The 15,492-nt window shown below is 52.8% G+C and overlaps 1 protein-coding gene across 2 annotated transcripts; it reads left to right on the top strand.

Annotated features, from left to right (window-relative positions):
- Positions 1–1,119: 1,119 nt before the first annotated feature.
- TFAP2C (transcription factor AP-2 gamma) lies at positions 1,120–10,318 on the top strand. Of its 2 annotated transcripts, none has more exons than XM_073883917.1 (7): positions 1,120–1,374; positions 3,003–3,488; positions 3,604–3,655; positions 4,870–5,086; positions 5,640–5,758; positions 7,620–7,764; positions 8,856–10,318. In XM_073883917.1, the coding sequence occupies exons 1-7, from the start codon at positions 1,327–1,329 to the stop codon at positions 9,025–9,027; spliced, it is 1,239 nt and encodes a 412-aa protein (XP_073740018.1). In that variant the 5' UTR covers positions 1,120–1,326; the 3' UTR covers positions 9,028–10,318. The 2 variants fall into 2 exon arrangements, with proteins under 2 accessions (XP_073740018.1, XP_025709159.1); XM_025853374.2 differs by having other exon boundaries at positions 8,742–10,318.
- The last annotated feature ends 5,174 nt before the right edge of the window (positions 10,319–15,492 follow it).

The following is a 15,492-nucleotide window of genomic DNA, read 5'->3' as shown; positions in this document are numbered from 1 at the left end:
CCCCTTGCAGTGAAAAAGGTCAATTACAGCAATTGGGCCAATGGATTTCGTTTCTTTAAAAATTTTTTTATATTGCGCATTGCATTCAAGTTTGGGTGGCAAATAAATATTGGGGCTAGAGGCCGCGTTTCTGTGTAAGTTTCGTTTTCAGCCTGCGTCCTCGGAACGGGGGTACTCACCCCTCCCGCGGGGTCCCTCTCCGGCCCCTCCCTCTTCTCCCTTCCCCCGCGCGTGGCGCTTGGGTTGTTGTATTCGGTCCCGCACCTCTTTTCCTGGGTGAGTTGAAGCTTCTGAGTGCCTGGCCCGTCGGAGGCAGCTGCCGAGCCGGCGCTGGGCAGGGCTGGGCAGGGCTGGGCAGGGCTGGGTGAGGGCGCGCGGGTGACCCCCAGCCGCAGTCAGCGGCGGAGATGCAGCTTGGGGCGATGGCGGCCAGACGCCGTTGTCCAGACTTCGCGGCTGGTGGAGGCCCGCCCGCTCCGTGGCGCTCCGGGCCGACTTCCCCAGAAGGCCTTCCCTCCTCCAGCCCCTCGGAGGAATGGGCCGGCGCTATGACCACGGAGAGGGAGGGAAGGGGAGGCGTCTCTCGGAGGGATTGGGGCTCCGGCTGCAAGATCCCAGCCCAAACCTTAAGTCTCCGTGGGGTGGACATTTTAGGAGATAAGGGGGACCCCAGCTGTTAAGATACCCGAACGCGGGGTCTCTTAAGTCCAGGTGACAACGTCTTCTGGAGGATGGGGGAAGGCGCGTTGGGGAGAAAAGAGGGGGACTCTTAGGTATTTGGGATCCCGGGCTCCAGCTCTGCCAACCCCAAGGTGTGTGTATGTTGGGGATGACTGGTGGAAGGCGCAAGGGGGACCCCGACCTAGCAGGTCGGCGGCTGTCAGAGAGGTGCCGCACACTTGCCTCCTCTCCGCGCCCCCCGCAGCGTGGTTCTAGGCGCGGCGCCCCGCCGGGGTGCAGGGCGGAGCTAGGCTGGGACTGGCTGGGGGCTGCCCCGCCCGGCGACTGGGCCTTGGTGCCGGCCCCCGGGGAGGAGTTATGATAATTTCCTTCTCATTAAGGCGCCCGGGTCCCCCGGCTATTGCCGGGACACACAGTGCGGGCGCGGCTTCTCGGGTCCCCGGCTGCGGCTTGTACACGCGCGGCGGCAGCATCTACGCTCGCAGAGCCGCCGATGCGCGTCCAGTGACCGGGACAGCGAGGCCCTCGCGTGGCGGGGGCGGCGGCAGACGCCTAGCCACCGTGACCCCCATTTTGGATTTACCGCTCGGGGGGTGGGGGGAGCCTGGATTTAACTGGCGCCTGTTTTGGGGGACGCCGGACGCCATGTTGTGGAAAATAACCGATAATGTCAAGTATGAAGAGGACTGCGAGGTGAGCTGGGCGCAGGGGCGCAGTCTGGCCCCGCCCGAGGACAGCCTGGGAGGCGGGGGCCGCCGGACCCAGGTCGGGGCGAGGGCGCGGGAGCAGCGAGCAGGCACCAGCCTCTGCCCCTCGATGGGACGGGGTCCACTTTTCCGGACGCCCCCTAGTCCGTTTCTCCGGGGCTCTCTTCCTGAATCGGGCCTTTTCCTAAACATCCACCCCCGGGAACAAGGCCTGGAAAGAGAATGGCAGATCCCACCCGCAAAGCTTACCGGTCGGTCTCTTGCGAAGCAAAACAGCCCTTCTTCCCTTTTTCTCGGAAGAGCGTCTCGTCTACAACCCTTAGACGTGGCTTTTACGCACCGTATCTCTGTCCAAAGGGGTCAGACGGGGCGACCTGCCGGCGACACCTTTGCAGAGTCTCCTCCGAGGCGGGCTTGTCACCTGCCCCGCTAACTCCTCGGAGAAACAAGAAAACAACAGAAGTTTGGCTTTTAAGAGAAGTGGGGGCTGGGGAGTGCTGGTGGGGGGGCCCTGAGGCCAGATGGGGCCGTAAGCGCTCGGGAGTGCTCCAGCCAGTCGGACAGGTTGAGCTAGAGTTTCGGAGAGTGGGAGGGAGGGAGGCGGCGAGCGGGAAGAGGAAGACGCGGGCGGCGGGCGGCGGGCGGTGTGCGCCAGGGCGCTGGCGGAGCGGAGCCGGGCCTGGGGGGCCGCGGGAGGGCTGCGCGCCCGCGGGACCTCAAGAGGCTGCCCCTGTCGGCAGGCCCGGGCACTTCCGCTAGGGGGCGACAGTGCCATGTTTCTCCCGGCTCCCCGCTCTCCCTGTGACCCCTCGAACCCAGGGAGACAAGTCCTTTAAGAATTAAGTAGGATAGTCGTGGGGCGAGGGACGTGCGCAGGCAAGGTTGCCCAATATTCGGGGTCCTTAATTCTCCCCCTGTGCCCCGATTTGTGGGGACACTGACCGTGGCCGGGCAGGGCGGCCTCACTTGCTATTCCGTCTTGGTCGGGACGCTGCTAACAGGCAGGGCAGCCCCCGCTGCGGTGCGTTCCTTCCCGAGCTCCTCGGGCGGCGCTGGGTGGCAGGCCTGCTAGGGAGCGTCACTCACCCGGAGGTCTTTGTCCTGAGGGCGTGGAAGGGGAGGTTCCCTGGGGCGTGGAAGATGCGCACTTCCCGCTTTGTGCGCTTTATCCGCGCTTGCAGCTTCCCCCGGTTCTTTGGTCGGGCGCCGCCATGTGCGGGCTAGTGAGCGAGCGTACTGCGCACCGTGCTCGCCGCATGCCGACTTCCTCGCGGTACCCGGATCTCGGCTTCTCCTGGCCGAAGGCCTGGGGTTCGGACTTGGCGCTTCAGAGCGCCTCGGGCGTCGCAGGGCCCAGGCCTTCGCCGCCGGGCTTTGAGGACGCGTTCCTCCAGGTTTTTCGAAATCTCCCTTTACTCCGTGGACTCGGGTTTTGCAACGAATCCCCCGGGGCACTTTGCCTCCGGGTGCCCTCCGGCTGGAGGGCCGGCCCCGCGGGTTGGGTACGGGCTGGTGCGGTGGGTCCCCTGGGGCCTCGCCCCTCAGCGTAGCGGCAGCGGCCAGTTCGCAATAGCGGGGTTTCGTACTAGCGGGGTCTCTACTTCTCTCTCCCAGGATCGCCACGATGCGAGCAGCAATGGGAACCCGCGCCTCCCCCACCTCTCCTCCGCCGGGCAGCACCTCTACAGCCCCGCGCCGCCCCTCTCCCATACTGGAGTCGCCGAATACCAGCCACCACCCTACTTTCCACCGCCCTACCAGCAGCTGGCCTACTCGCAGTCGGCCGACCCCTACTCGCATCTGGGAGAAGCTTACGCCGCTGCCATCAACCCCCTGCACCAGCCAGCGCCCACCGGCAGCCAGCAGCAGGCCTGGCCGGGCCGCCAGAGCCAGGAGGGGGCTGGCCTGCCCTCGCACCACGGGCGCCCGGCCGGCCTGCTACCCCACCTCTCCGGGCTGGAGGGTGGTGCCATGAGCGCCCGCAGGGATGCCTACCGCCGCACGGACCTGCTCTTGCCCCACGCGCACGCCCTGGATGCCGCGGGCCTGGCTGAGAACCTGGGGCTCCACGACATGGCCCACCAGATGGAGGAGGTGCAGGTGAGAAGCGCCTCGGCTCTTGCCCCTCCTGCCCGGAACTGTTCACCCCCCAGCTTCTCCTACCCCCCCCCACGCTCCCCCGAACTTAAGGGAAACTTTGTCGTTTCTTCCCCAGAATGTTGACGACCAGCACCTGCTTCTGCACGATCAGACTGTTATTCGCAAAGGTAGGTAGTGAGAGCAAACTTCTCTCCTCCGCCGACAGTGCATGACCTGGCAAGGTGGGGGCATTTGGTGGCCGGCTTGGGACATTTGTGCTGGGGGAGGGACTGACCAGGGCTGGGGGAAGGTAGGTTTTTTTGGAGTAAGAAGAGATCTCTTTCCGAACTAAATGAGAAAGGTTGTTGGTAGTAAAACTCTTAGGAGCTGCCTCGATTAAGAGATTAATCAGGATTTGTTACTCCATAGCGTTCTCCTGGGGAATATGATCCCTTGAATTGGATGGTGTTTTTACAGTGTGTCTTCCAGAGTGAGTTAACACTGTGATTTAATTTGGAAGAAAACACACCACACACCTTATTTGGGTGGTCGATTCTGTGACAATTGTTGAATGAGTGGATGTGATTTCTATTTTCCATTTCAAATGTGCATCTGCTGAGGATGATGAATTCTAATCTTGACCTGCAAGAAGAGGTTTTGAAACAGTTCGGCCTACCAAATACACAGCTTTAAAAGGACCGGGGTGGGGTGACGGGCCGGAGCTCGGGTTTATGGAGGGTAGTGGGGGAGGGGACTGGAAAATTGGATCACTCTGGGAGTGTCTTCACGAAATTAAGTCGGTGTACTGACAGGATTACCAGTCCGGCTGTCGTGGAGATGGAGTAGTCCTCCTAGGTAAAGGGTAGTTACTGTCACCTACTGGAAGTTAAACTGCTCAAAGTCAATTGGGAAATGGTTTTTGAAGAAAAACTCAGAAAATAAACTGGATTTCCCAGGAAACTTGTAACAGAACGGGTTTGTATTTTTAAATTTACCGTGATCAGTTACACAAAATTTTCAGCAAAGGATATGAATGCGTCCGGTGATTTTGGTTGTTTGTCGAATGAGGAAGAAAAAAAGGAATTGCCATTTATTTAGGATTGAAGCAGTCTTTTGAAAACAAATGTTCTAATTAAACAGATTTTAACAGTGGCTCGAAAATGAAAACCCTCCATGCTTGGGGTCGTGACTAATTAGCTTTGTTAAGGTGTTAACTTGTGAATTTCAGATTCGATTATCTTTGAAGAATATGACTTAAAAAAAATCTGCTTGCAATTTACATAGTCTTAACATACAGCGTTGTTTGCTTACAGAGCTCTTTTGGCTTTGGTGAGTGGTTTGAAAAGGTCCCTTTTTCCTAAGTGCAGCTCTTGGGACTGTCACTTGTGATCTTCATTCACAGGTCCTATTTCAATGACCAAGAACCCCCTGAGTCTCCCTTGTCAGAAGGAGCTGGTGGGGGCTGTGATGAATCCCAGCGAGGTGTTCTGCTCGGTCCCTGGAAGATTGTCCCTCCTCAGCTCCACCTCTAAATACAAAGTGACAGTTGCTGAAGTCCAGAGGCGATTGTCCCCGCCTGAATGCTTAAATGCCTCATTACTGGGAGGTGTTCTCAGAAGGTACATGGGGACACACGGCCACGGTGGTTGGTGGTTGGGTGGTTGGAAGGTGAATAACATAAAAAAACCAAGGAGGTATTTTTAACATTTATGTAACTTTTATACTTAACACTGAATTCTAATCGGCTTAGAGTTTTAGTACATTCCTTTTCTTTTAGAAAGTGCCAGATGTAGAAGGAAGTGCTAAAACAGTGCTCACAAATTACCATTTGGTTAGGATTTAATTCCATGTATGAAGTGGTGGCATCCTGATGGAGGGAGATGCTCCATGGGTTTTGTTGCCCCAGGGGGCTTGGGGGGGGGCTGCTAGAGTTTCTATACGTGTAAATTTATCCACTCCTGCACAATTTGCAGTGTTCTGTGATTGGAAAAAAAGTGTTGGTGATGGTAAGAAAGAGCATTAATTACAGGGGACTCCCTGTATCACTTGATTAGGATCCACATAATGTAGATACTCTGACAGATTTCCGTTTTGATTGCAGCAGTGTAGGAATTTAGAATTTTAAAAGTGTGGTGTCTTGAGAATAGCTACAGTTCACTTTCTTGTACCCAGAGCCAAATCTAAAAATGGAGGCCGGTCCTTGCGGGAGAAGTTGGACAAGATCGGGTTGAATCTGCCGGCCGGGAGACGGAAAGCTGCACACGTCACTCTCCTGACGTCCTTAGTAGAAGGTCAGGGGAGTTTTGTTTCTGTTTTATGGTGTTTTTAGTTTGCGCTGTGTCGTCTGTGTCTTTAATCCCTGAAGGAAAGCCTAAAAACGGCTCTGTCACAAACAGAGATGAAGATGAGTTGTCATGCAGTGACATCACAGTAATTTTATCAAACGCATTAACACTTAAATCCCTGACTGCTTAAGTATGCTGTTCTGGGTTCTCCAGAAAAATCACTGTGTAAAAGAAACTGGTTTCCCTGACCCAAGGACTCTCACCGTTAGGGTGTTGGGACATTTCCTCCGAGTGAACCAGGTTTTGGAAGATGGGATCGGTCACCTGGGCACACTTTTAGAAAGCCGGTTGTGGTATTGGTGGGAAGAAGCACCGATGCCAGCTTGGGTAGCTGTGGAATATCAGGATTGTGGTCATTGAAGAGAAAAGCCCTTGTAGATGGTGGGATTAACCCAATTCACAAGCCCTTTGTTCATTTCCCGCATGAAGAAAAAAATTAGTGGGGCCCCTCTCCCCAGTCCTAAAATCGTAGGATGTAACATTTTAGTGTATTGAATGGGTCTGTACCCCCAATCTGGAAGGGAGCCAAGAATGCAATTACAGCCTTTAAAAATAAGTGGGGGCCGGGCGGGGGGGGGGCGGTTAAGGGAAAAGTGAAATAATTTTTTTTCAAAAACCAGCTCATTGTTGCTGTGTACAGGGAAAATGGAGTGGAGCACGGAGGGGCTGATCCTGAAGGCCGGAGCAGCCTCCTCGCCCAATCAGCAGGGCGCTGGGCTCCGCTCAGGGCTGGGGGCAGCCAATGAGGGGTGGTCCCCTGGTGGCCAGGCAGTCTTTTGAACACTTTCTGTCCCTGGTCTAATGGCGCTCCTGCGCGCTGAAAGGGACTTGGCAGAGCCCGGCTCTACCTTTTTACGAGTGTCTTTGGAGGTCAGGGCAAGGAGAAAGGAGCTGCCTGTTAGTTAGCTGCCTGTTGGAGCACAGCTGTCCTGCGTGGAGAATGGTGGGTTCTGCGTGCGGGGCGCATAAATGTGGCTCCTCGAGGTTTTCTTGCTAGCCAGGCTGAGGTGCTTGAACAAGAGAGTGTGTGCCAGAACAATGGTTCTCAGATTCTGATTTAGTAACTCTGGGGAGGCGAGTGGAGGAGACGGGGTGGGGGTGGGGGGTGTCACTCTCTGGGTTTCTGGAAAGCTCTGGCCAGCCTTGGCACCTTGGAGCCAGGCCCGGGTATCTCCGGTCAGAGATGAGTCCTCTTTGGTTTTCTCTCCCTCTGAACCCCGAGTGATTTGGACAAAAGAGGGTGGGTAATCCAGGTTGGTAGCTGGGCTTCTTCACATTAACATTTCCAGTGGAAACACAGCCCTGCCTTTCTTTGTGAAAAGAAACATCCCCGAGCCCTGCCTCCTTCCGTAACGGGGCACCCCTGGTTTAAAAAGAAGGTTCCCCGTCAAACACTCGGTCACGGTTTCATAAAGAGAAGTGACCAGTTGACTTTTGTGCAACGTGCTCATCTTTAAGTTTCCCTATTACTCCACAGTGGTAACTTTTTTTATCGAGAGAAAGCATGGGTGTGTCTCAGAATCTTAAGTCGGGGTCCAAGACGGGTTCGCGTTATTCCAGGGCAGTGAAGAATGTCAGTCATTTTTTCCACACGCCGTGTGTTTTCCTGCTCTCTTCCCAGGGGAGCAAGGCCACTGCAAGTACCCAGGAAGTGCCACTTGCCCGCTGAATTGTTTTCCTTGTGGGTGATTTCATTTTAAAGTGCCAAGTGACTGGTGGACCCTCCGGGTTAGAAAAAGAGGAGAGGGAGGTTTGCCGGGGGTGACTGCGGGCCTTCTAAGTCTCTTGTCACTGCTGATTATTTTAGGTGAGGCTGTTCATTTGGCTCGGGACTTTGCCTATGTCTGTGAAGCAGAATTTCCCAGTAAACCCGTGGCGGAATATCTAACGAGACCTCATCTTGGAGGGCGGAATGAGATGACAGCTAGGAAGAACATGCTGCTGGCTGCCCAGTGAGTATCCAGACTTGAATTTGGTGGCTGGGTGTTACTGATCTTGAACTTGGGGGGCGGAGGGGTGCCCAGTAACAGTCCCTGGTGCTCAAGAAAGAAAGGCTCGGTAAACAAAGGTATGGAGCAAAAGGAACTGGCCAGGGGGCTTTCTTTGACAAGGCAGATAGATGGATTCTTGGGTAGGACTTAGAAGAAGAAGTAAAATGAATGTATTGCTCAGTGAGTGTTTTTTGGAGCTGCTCAGTTAGGCAGCTCAGAATAGTTCAACTACCCTTTCATTATTGTGTCTCCATATCTTAGAAAAATGTGTTGGAAACACTTTGGTCACATCCAGTCAAGATTGTGGGTGCCTTCTGCCTCCTGAAAAGACATTTTTGGTTTTTTAAATGTAACGATTGGGTTGGATTTGTAGGAGACACGTGGGCAAGCTAAGTGCCTCAAGCCCTACTTAATGCAGCTGCAGGATTTCTCTGGAAGCCAACAGTAAATTAGTTCAAAACTGTGGTAAACGAGGCAGAAGTCGTCCAGTCGGGAAATGGGGCAAAAGGAAGCAGAGTGACCTAGCCTGTATAAACAGTGAGTTTTGGTGGAGATGTGGATTCTTGGGGTTCTTGAAGAAGAAATTGGTGTCTGGGTACCGAGCTGTACCGAATAGATGGCTATCCATTGTAAAGTACCCTCCTGGGCTGGAATCCTGACCCCACCTCTTGCACTGGTCCTGGTGACCTTGGCCCTTGGACTGGGGTTAATCCCGTTATGAGGATTAAAGAAGGGAGTGCTTGCAAAGAGTTGAGCTCAGGGCCTGGCGTGCATAATAGGTGCTGAGTGTGAAGCAGTTGACTGTTAGTAGCAAAGTCTATTTCTTTTGAAATCTCTGGTGGCCTCCTGGGTGTCCTCCTTGGGGTGCTTTGGCTTTGTCCTCTTACCCTGTCACGAGCTAGATGGAGCTCACAGGTGTGTGTTGACTGTCCTCCCAGGCAGGTGTGTAAAGAATTCACAGACCTCCTCAATCAAGACCGAACCCCCAACGGCAACAACCGGCCCACCCCGGTCTTGGAGACGAACATACAGAACTGCTTGTCTCATTTCAGCCTGATCACCCACGGGTTCGGCAGCCAGGCCATCTGTGCGGCTGTGTCGGCCGTGCAGAACTACATCAAAGAGGCCCTGATAGTCATAGACAAATCCTATATGAACCCCGGAGACCAGAGTCCAGCCGATTCTAGCAAAACCCTGGAGAAAATGGAGAAGCACAGAAAATGAAGGATGGGCGTGAGCCAGGGGCTGAAGAGTCTCAAAGGAAAAGGACTCCATGATCATTCTCAACCCGGACAGACTGGGAGACCCCTCTTGCCGGGGGACAGTTTTTGATTTTGACCCACCTTCCCATGAAAAAGGCCTCCACTCATTTTCTGGATCTTGACGTGCCCTCCTGGATTCCTTAGTGTTCTTTTCTCTAGCGCTGAAGTGTGTCTCCTTAACTCTGGACAAGGGATCGGAAGGTGACAAGTGCTGGTTCTTTGTTCATTAAGCTCATTTTATTCTTTTGAACCCTATTCTTTTCTCTGAAAGTGGTGCTACAAGTTTTAGAACCTTTTAAATAAATTCCCGGGGCTCACGAGAAAACCCCCACCGGTAGCTGTTGAAATGTCAGATTGGTGCGATTCAGGTCGACAGTAACTTGCAGTGTTAAGGTAATGGTTGGCTTTTTGTGTCCACTCAATATTTATCTAAAAGTATTTATCTGGCTTCTTCAGATATCAAATCCTACAGACCGCAGGAAGCAAAGATTCTCTCTGCTTAGCAGCTGGTTTAATAGGTGGTATTTGACACTCTTGAACCCCTCGCTGAAAGGGGGCCTTTGGGTTTTACGAAACTTGTAGAAATGAAGCCTGCTGATGATCTTGTGTTTTCTTTTTGTCTTTTTATTTTTTTAATTCAGAGAGTTAACTCTTCAAATGAGAGACTCTGAAATGTCATGTCCCTTTAAGGTACTGAAGCTTTATTTGCATATTTATTTCACATCTTGGTGTTTCGAGTAAACTTGAAAGGGGTAGGCATGAAGCGGTTTTTTTTTTTTTTCGTTTCTTTGTTTTTGTTTCTGCTGCCCACCCCAAGTCCCGTAGGAGGCTCTGTATGTTGAGAAACAGTGCGTTGAGTGTACAGATTTTATTTATGCATAATTTAATGGGGTCTGTAAATACGGGTGCACTTCTTAAGACTTTTGACAAATGGGATTCGATTTTCATATTAACTTCTAAAGGTGATGGGGTAATCTTAAACTCTACTTAGGTTTTATTCATATGTACGCAGGGTATTAAGAGTTAAGAGGATCCTGGGCTCTGTTCTTGATGGGGAAGATTCTATTTAATTGAAACTCTCTGTTCACAAAGCAGTAACTTTGTGTCTCAATCCCATCATGCTGGACCGGAAGATGGGTGTGTGGTACCGTGCGTGGGGGTGAAATGGAGGTTTTTGGAAATGGCTGTAAACGTTCCGCGAGTAATTGTTGTGTGTAACAATACCTGTATAATAAAAAGTATTCTCCATAGAAGCTGTGAATGTCGGGTTACAACTTGGTTTTTTCTGAGTCTCTGGGATGAGTGGGGTAGTGGCTGAGCTTAATTTATGGTTTGGCTGTGGCTTTGTTAATGGGACTGAGCAGGAAGGTTGTGCGCCAAGGGAAGTCTGAAGTTTCATTTTCTGTCCCATCTAGGCTGCAGGAGGGCCTTGCTCTCCGCGGCGGCCCGCCGCTGTGTGTAGTACCCCTCTCCCGCCGCTAGGGCTGCCTGGAAGCGTGTGGGACCCTTTCTTCTGAAGGGAGAGAGTCTGCAGTGTTGGAACAACGTCTCTTGCCTAAAGCTTAACTGCCTTTTGAGAAACAGCTAGGGTCGGGTAGGGTCAGGTTGCCGCCTCCAAATTTTGAGAAGGGAACCGAAATGACTGTAGGTCATCCTTGGGCAGACATTCCTCAGTAGGATTTTTGCATTCAACCAAGGGCCGACAGCGGGAAGTGTAGGCTTTCCTTGGTGTTTTCAATTCAGTGAAATTCTCCCATCTTTGGACACACGGCAGTGCGCATCTGTCCAAGGCACCCTAACCATTTCGCTTGCCTGGTATGTGGGCCGTTGGGTCTCTGCGGGCTGCTTGGGGAGCAGAGGAGTCTGGTAGGGATTGTGGACTTGCTGGATGTTTGTGAGGATCTTGAATGTACTCCCCGGGTCCTTGATTCCAAGTTGTTGTGCTGGCGTACCCTCCAGGAAGTGATGTGTTTATAGTTTGGCACGAGAGGCAGGGCTTCAAAGGGAAGTGGGAGCAAAAGGATTTTCCACATTGGTTAAGGCCATCTCTTCAGCTCCAGCCTCATAATCCTTGATTTATAACTCTACCAAAAACTCAGCAATTCCTGACTTTGTGTTGGCATTGGATGTGAAGTAATTTAAACTCTGCCAACCTAATACTTTGCTCTTGGCAGCTTGTCCTTGGCCACTGAATGTTCCTATTAAGTTGGATTTATCTGGTTGATATGTCAAGTTCACAATTGCTTTGCTTTAGAGGAGTGAAGAGAGGTCTTAGGTTGGCGGTTATTTCTCAATCAAGACGTGAGACATTGGGTGTTTAAAGGAAGTTATGGGGGAAAGGGCTGAAGGAAAAAGGACTGTTTTCTTATCAGCATCTTAACCTGCTTTTGGACCAGAGTCTGGCTTTTAGGAGCTGTGCCCAATTGCAATGCAGACAATGTTCTGGAAATGCCCCAAAGTCAACCAAGGATTGAAGTGAGTCATAAGCAGGGCTTGTGCCTGGCTCACTGCTCAGTTGTCCTTTATCCCCGTTCCCACTGAAGCCCACGGATGGCTGATGGGTCCCCTGGGTCCAGGGCACAATAATAGGTTTTTCTTCCCAACACCTCTGAGCTGATAGGCGAAACAGCCAAGTCCCCTCAACAGGTCTCTACACAAACTGTGGCTGCCTCGGCTTTTCCCTCAAGCCCCTGTTTGTGGGAGAAGGGTCCCCTGCCGTTGCTTCTCATGGGCCGGGGTGGTTTCATTTCCAGCCCCACGATGGTGAGGATCACACTTCTTTTCCCTTCACCCTATAGTTGGCCCACTGGCTGACAAATTGAGCTCGCTTTTATGAAGGCACATGATGCCGTGAAGTCTGCCCTCTGGGAGAAGAAATGAAGATGCTGCTTTTTTTTTTTCCTGGTTGCCCTGTAGGAAAAGCCGTCATTGTCCGAAGGCACGCTCTTGCCTAGCGCTCCACGCATGAGAGATTCCTCATAGCAGAGACTCCTCGGCAGGGCTGTGCGTCTGTTGACAAGACCTGCCCATCCAGGTACTTGGCACCTTGATGCCCTCCTGCCTTGCGGACAGCACGTTTAGAAGTTCTGTGGAAGGTCAGGAGTGGGTGTTTTCAATAGCAGTTCACGGTTGTCTTCTCTTGCATGTGCCTACGGTTTCAGCTGCGGGTTAGCAAAGGGACGGATTAGTCTGTTTCTCATTGGAAATGATTCCATAATGATGGCCATCAGTATTTTCTTCTTGGGGGGCCTTAGCGGTCTGGTGAATTCTGAGAGCTTAAGTTCCTGTATTTGAATGTTAAAAACAAAACAAGATAGGGTCATGGATGGGTGAGAGACAGAAACTCCTCAAGGCTTGGCAGCGGTGGGGCTTCTGGGGCCCGTTGCCTGGTTTCCTGGGGGGAAATGTCAGTTACCAACTGTTGTGAATTCCCGTCGAGGTTCTGTGACTTCCGAGGACTTGTGGACATCTCTCCAGTCTTTTTTTTTTTTTTTTAAAGATTTTATTTATTTATTTGAGAGGGAGAGAGTGAGAGACAGAGAGCACGAGAGGGAAGAGGGTCAGAGGGAGAAGCAGACTCCCTGCTGAGCAGGGGGCCTGATGCGGGACTCGATCCTGGGACTCCAGGATCACGACCTGAGCCGAAGGCAGTCGCTTAACCAACTGAGCCACCCAGGCGCCCTCTCCAGTCTTTTCCTCTTGCCGGGGGGCAGCGTGGGGTGGCGAGGGGGCAACTGAATTTGCCTTCCTTCACAAGCAGGCGGAGAACATGGGAAGTAGCGCTACCTTTGGTCACGAGAGTAAGGGAGAACAGTCTAGGGTTCCTTTAAGTGTGTTTTCTAGGTGAGGGAGCTCTCTGTTTTCCCTGGCGCGGCCGTGATTCTTAGCAACCGTCTCCTAGCCACCTAAGCTAAGTGGGCAGTGAGGGTTTTCTCTTCGTTGGGAGATAAAGTTTACTTTTGAAATTTCGATGCCGCCACGCACAGGTGTATTCTTCCCAGGGTTAGCTGTTGCCCCTTGATGTGATAACTACTGAAGATCCTGGTTACCCTGGATTTCTCTTCCAGTCAATAGTATTCGTCTGCTTCTCTGAAATCCACAGGCCACCATGTAGGGGGAGGCTTGGTGACACTTCAAGCCATCGAGATCTGCCCCCCCTCCCGGTTCGGCCAACCCAGGCTGGCACCATGCCCAGGGCCCACTGATGCAAGGCGTGCCACACCTTGAAAGCCTTTGTCTGTTAGGAACACGGAGCATCATCTTCTGAGAAACAAACTTGACCTCCTGATTTTTTTAAAAATCACTATTGCATTGGAGCTGATAGTTTCATGGAATGCTCAGTTATTTTTGGCACTGTCATAAACACTGTAATTTCCCTGCCTCTTTGGGATAACATCTTGATGGGGAAGATGGGTGGAAGAAAAGCATGGAAATTAGAGTCAAAAGGCATAATTCCAGGGACCTGTTCAAGGAACAGCTTGGTGGAGAGTGTTTTCCAAGGTCAAATCAGTGTTTTTTTTTTTTCCCCCCTCGCATGACGCATGGTGCGTTCCTTGTTGTTTCTCAACATTTTCCAAGGAAGGATCCTGGTCTTGAGTGACTCTCCCAGGTGGGTGTCAAGAGTTGGACGGTTGGAAGGCATCCAGCTTCCCGGCACTTGCTGAGACCGGAAGGCTTTGAGGACTTCATGGGTGTCCTGGGTGGAAACCGTGCTTCCCCAATAGGTATGTCCACGTCTTCACCCTCGTACTTCGGAATGTGACCTTATTTGGACCTAGGGTTATTGTTGGTGATTGAGTTAAGATGAGGTCCTGGTGGAGTGCAATGGGCCGGAAGCCGGTATGGCTTGTGTCCTCCTAAGAGGAGGCAGACACAGACCATGAAGGCGAGCGCCGTGTGCCGACGGGGCGGGGCAGGGGAGACCGCACAGGTGTGGCTACCCGCCGGGGAGCGCATGGGCCAGCCGTCACCAGCAGCCAGGGGAGGCAAAGAAAGGTACTCTCCCCTACAGATGGCAGACGGAGTGCGGCCCTGCCAACACTCTTGATTTTGGACTTCTTGCCTCCAGAACCGGGAGATGACACATTGTCCGGCTGGTGGCCCGAGGAAACGGACACAGCAGGGAAGGACTCCTTCTTCTTCCCTTGTTCTCCCCCGTTGATCTTTCTCTGGGCTCCTCTCTACATGTGGGGTGTCGTCTTTGCCCACGTCCGAGCCGGCCACCTCTGTGGTCTCCCCACCGGGCCAGGCCCCTCTAACAGATGGAGGCTTTCATAGTCCGTGGCTCCCCCCACCTGTTGCTGCTCAGCAGCCGTGTTGCCGGAAGGAGCTGCTTGCTGGCGTCACCTGTGCTTCTCCGGGGGAAGTCACCCCAGCATCTCTGTCCAGAGCAAATCCTAAACTCCCTCCCGGAGGCCCATTTCACTCTTCCTTTGTGCTTGTTGCATTTAACTGGATACCTCTGGGTATTCCCAGCACTGCCCCGGAATAGTGGCTGTTAAACCTGACAGGTCACTGGAGGTACTGCAAGGATCCTAACGCCCTTCTGCTGCTTCTGACCCACTGAATCAGAAACTGGGTCAAGAACCTGCATTTTTCTTTTTTTATTTGAGAGAGTGAAAGCGAGAGAGATCACAGAGGGAGAGGGAGAAGCAGACTCCCTGCTGAGCAGGGAGCCCGATGTGGGGCTTGATGCCAGGACCCTGGGATCATGACCTGAGCTGAAACCAAGAGCGGGCCACATAACTGAGTGTGCCCCCCATGCACCCCCCACCCCAAGAACCTGCATTTTATTAAAAACAAGCTTCTCTTGGTGACCTTAGTTTAGGAACCACTGCCATCTAGTATCCTCTAGCTCTAAAATTTTACTGAGTCACATCCCTTCTGCAGAGGAGGGGATGTGACTTGCTCTGTGTGCCCAGCATCTTCTCAAAGGGATGGGCTCCTCTGCTTGGGCTCCTGCTGCACCCTGTGATCACAGAGCACTGGGGACGCCGTGGTTGCATCGTTTGGCTTTTCTAGTAGAGTCTTCGTCCGTGAGAGCAGGGACCTTGTCGATCTTGCCCTGCAGGGACCATGTCCATCTCAACCACACACTGGCTAGCTCATTGCCCAGGTCAGGGCATTTGCTCAAAAAGCACCTGTGTTGACTCCCGGGGACCGAGCTGGGCTAGAGTGGGGTCTCTGGGGTGGTCCCTGCAAACAGTCCTCCTCTGGAGCCTTTTCATTGCTCTGGGCCACGTGGGCATCCGGAGCCGACCCACCAGAAGGGATTTCATCCTGTGCTCTGCTGAGCTAAGCTGCACACGTTGGGGGAAGGTTTCTCTTCAGGAAGATGTGTCTCTGGATCAAGTAGGCAGCCCCTCCTTCTCCCCACTTCCCTTTTTCAGGGTCTGAAACCCATCTTGCTAGGTTGAGGGTTTTGACA

This window comes from Callorhinus ursinus, unplaced genomic scaffold, assembly GCF_003265705.2.
Source record: "Callorhinus ursinus isolate GAN/ISIS: 27379988/994484 unplaced genomic scaffold, GSC_fseal_2.0 scaffold53, whole genome shotgun sequence".
Taxonomy (NCBI): Eukaryota; Metazoa; Chordata; class Mammalia; order Carnivora; family Otariidae; genus Callorhinus; species Callorhinus ursinus.
The sequence above is the reverse complement of the archived record's forward strand: the minus strand, read 5'-3'. Positions and strand labels throughout refer to the sequence as shown.

Coding starts and splice junctions, on each gene's coding strand:
- TFAP2C (XM_025853374.2), top strand. CDS start 1,327: ATGTTGTGGAAAATAACCGATAATGTCAAGTATGAAGAGGACTGCGAG. Junction 1,375..3,002: donor AGTATGAAGAGGACTGCGAG/GTGAGCTGGGCG, acceptor TCTCTCTCCCAG/GATCGCCACGATGCGAGCAG. Junction 3,489..3,603: donor ACCAGATGGAGGAGGTGCAG/GTGAGAAGCGCC, acceptor TTTCTTCCCCAG/AATGTTGACGACCAGCACCT.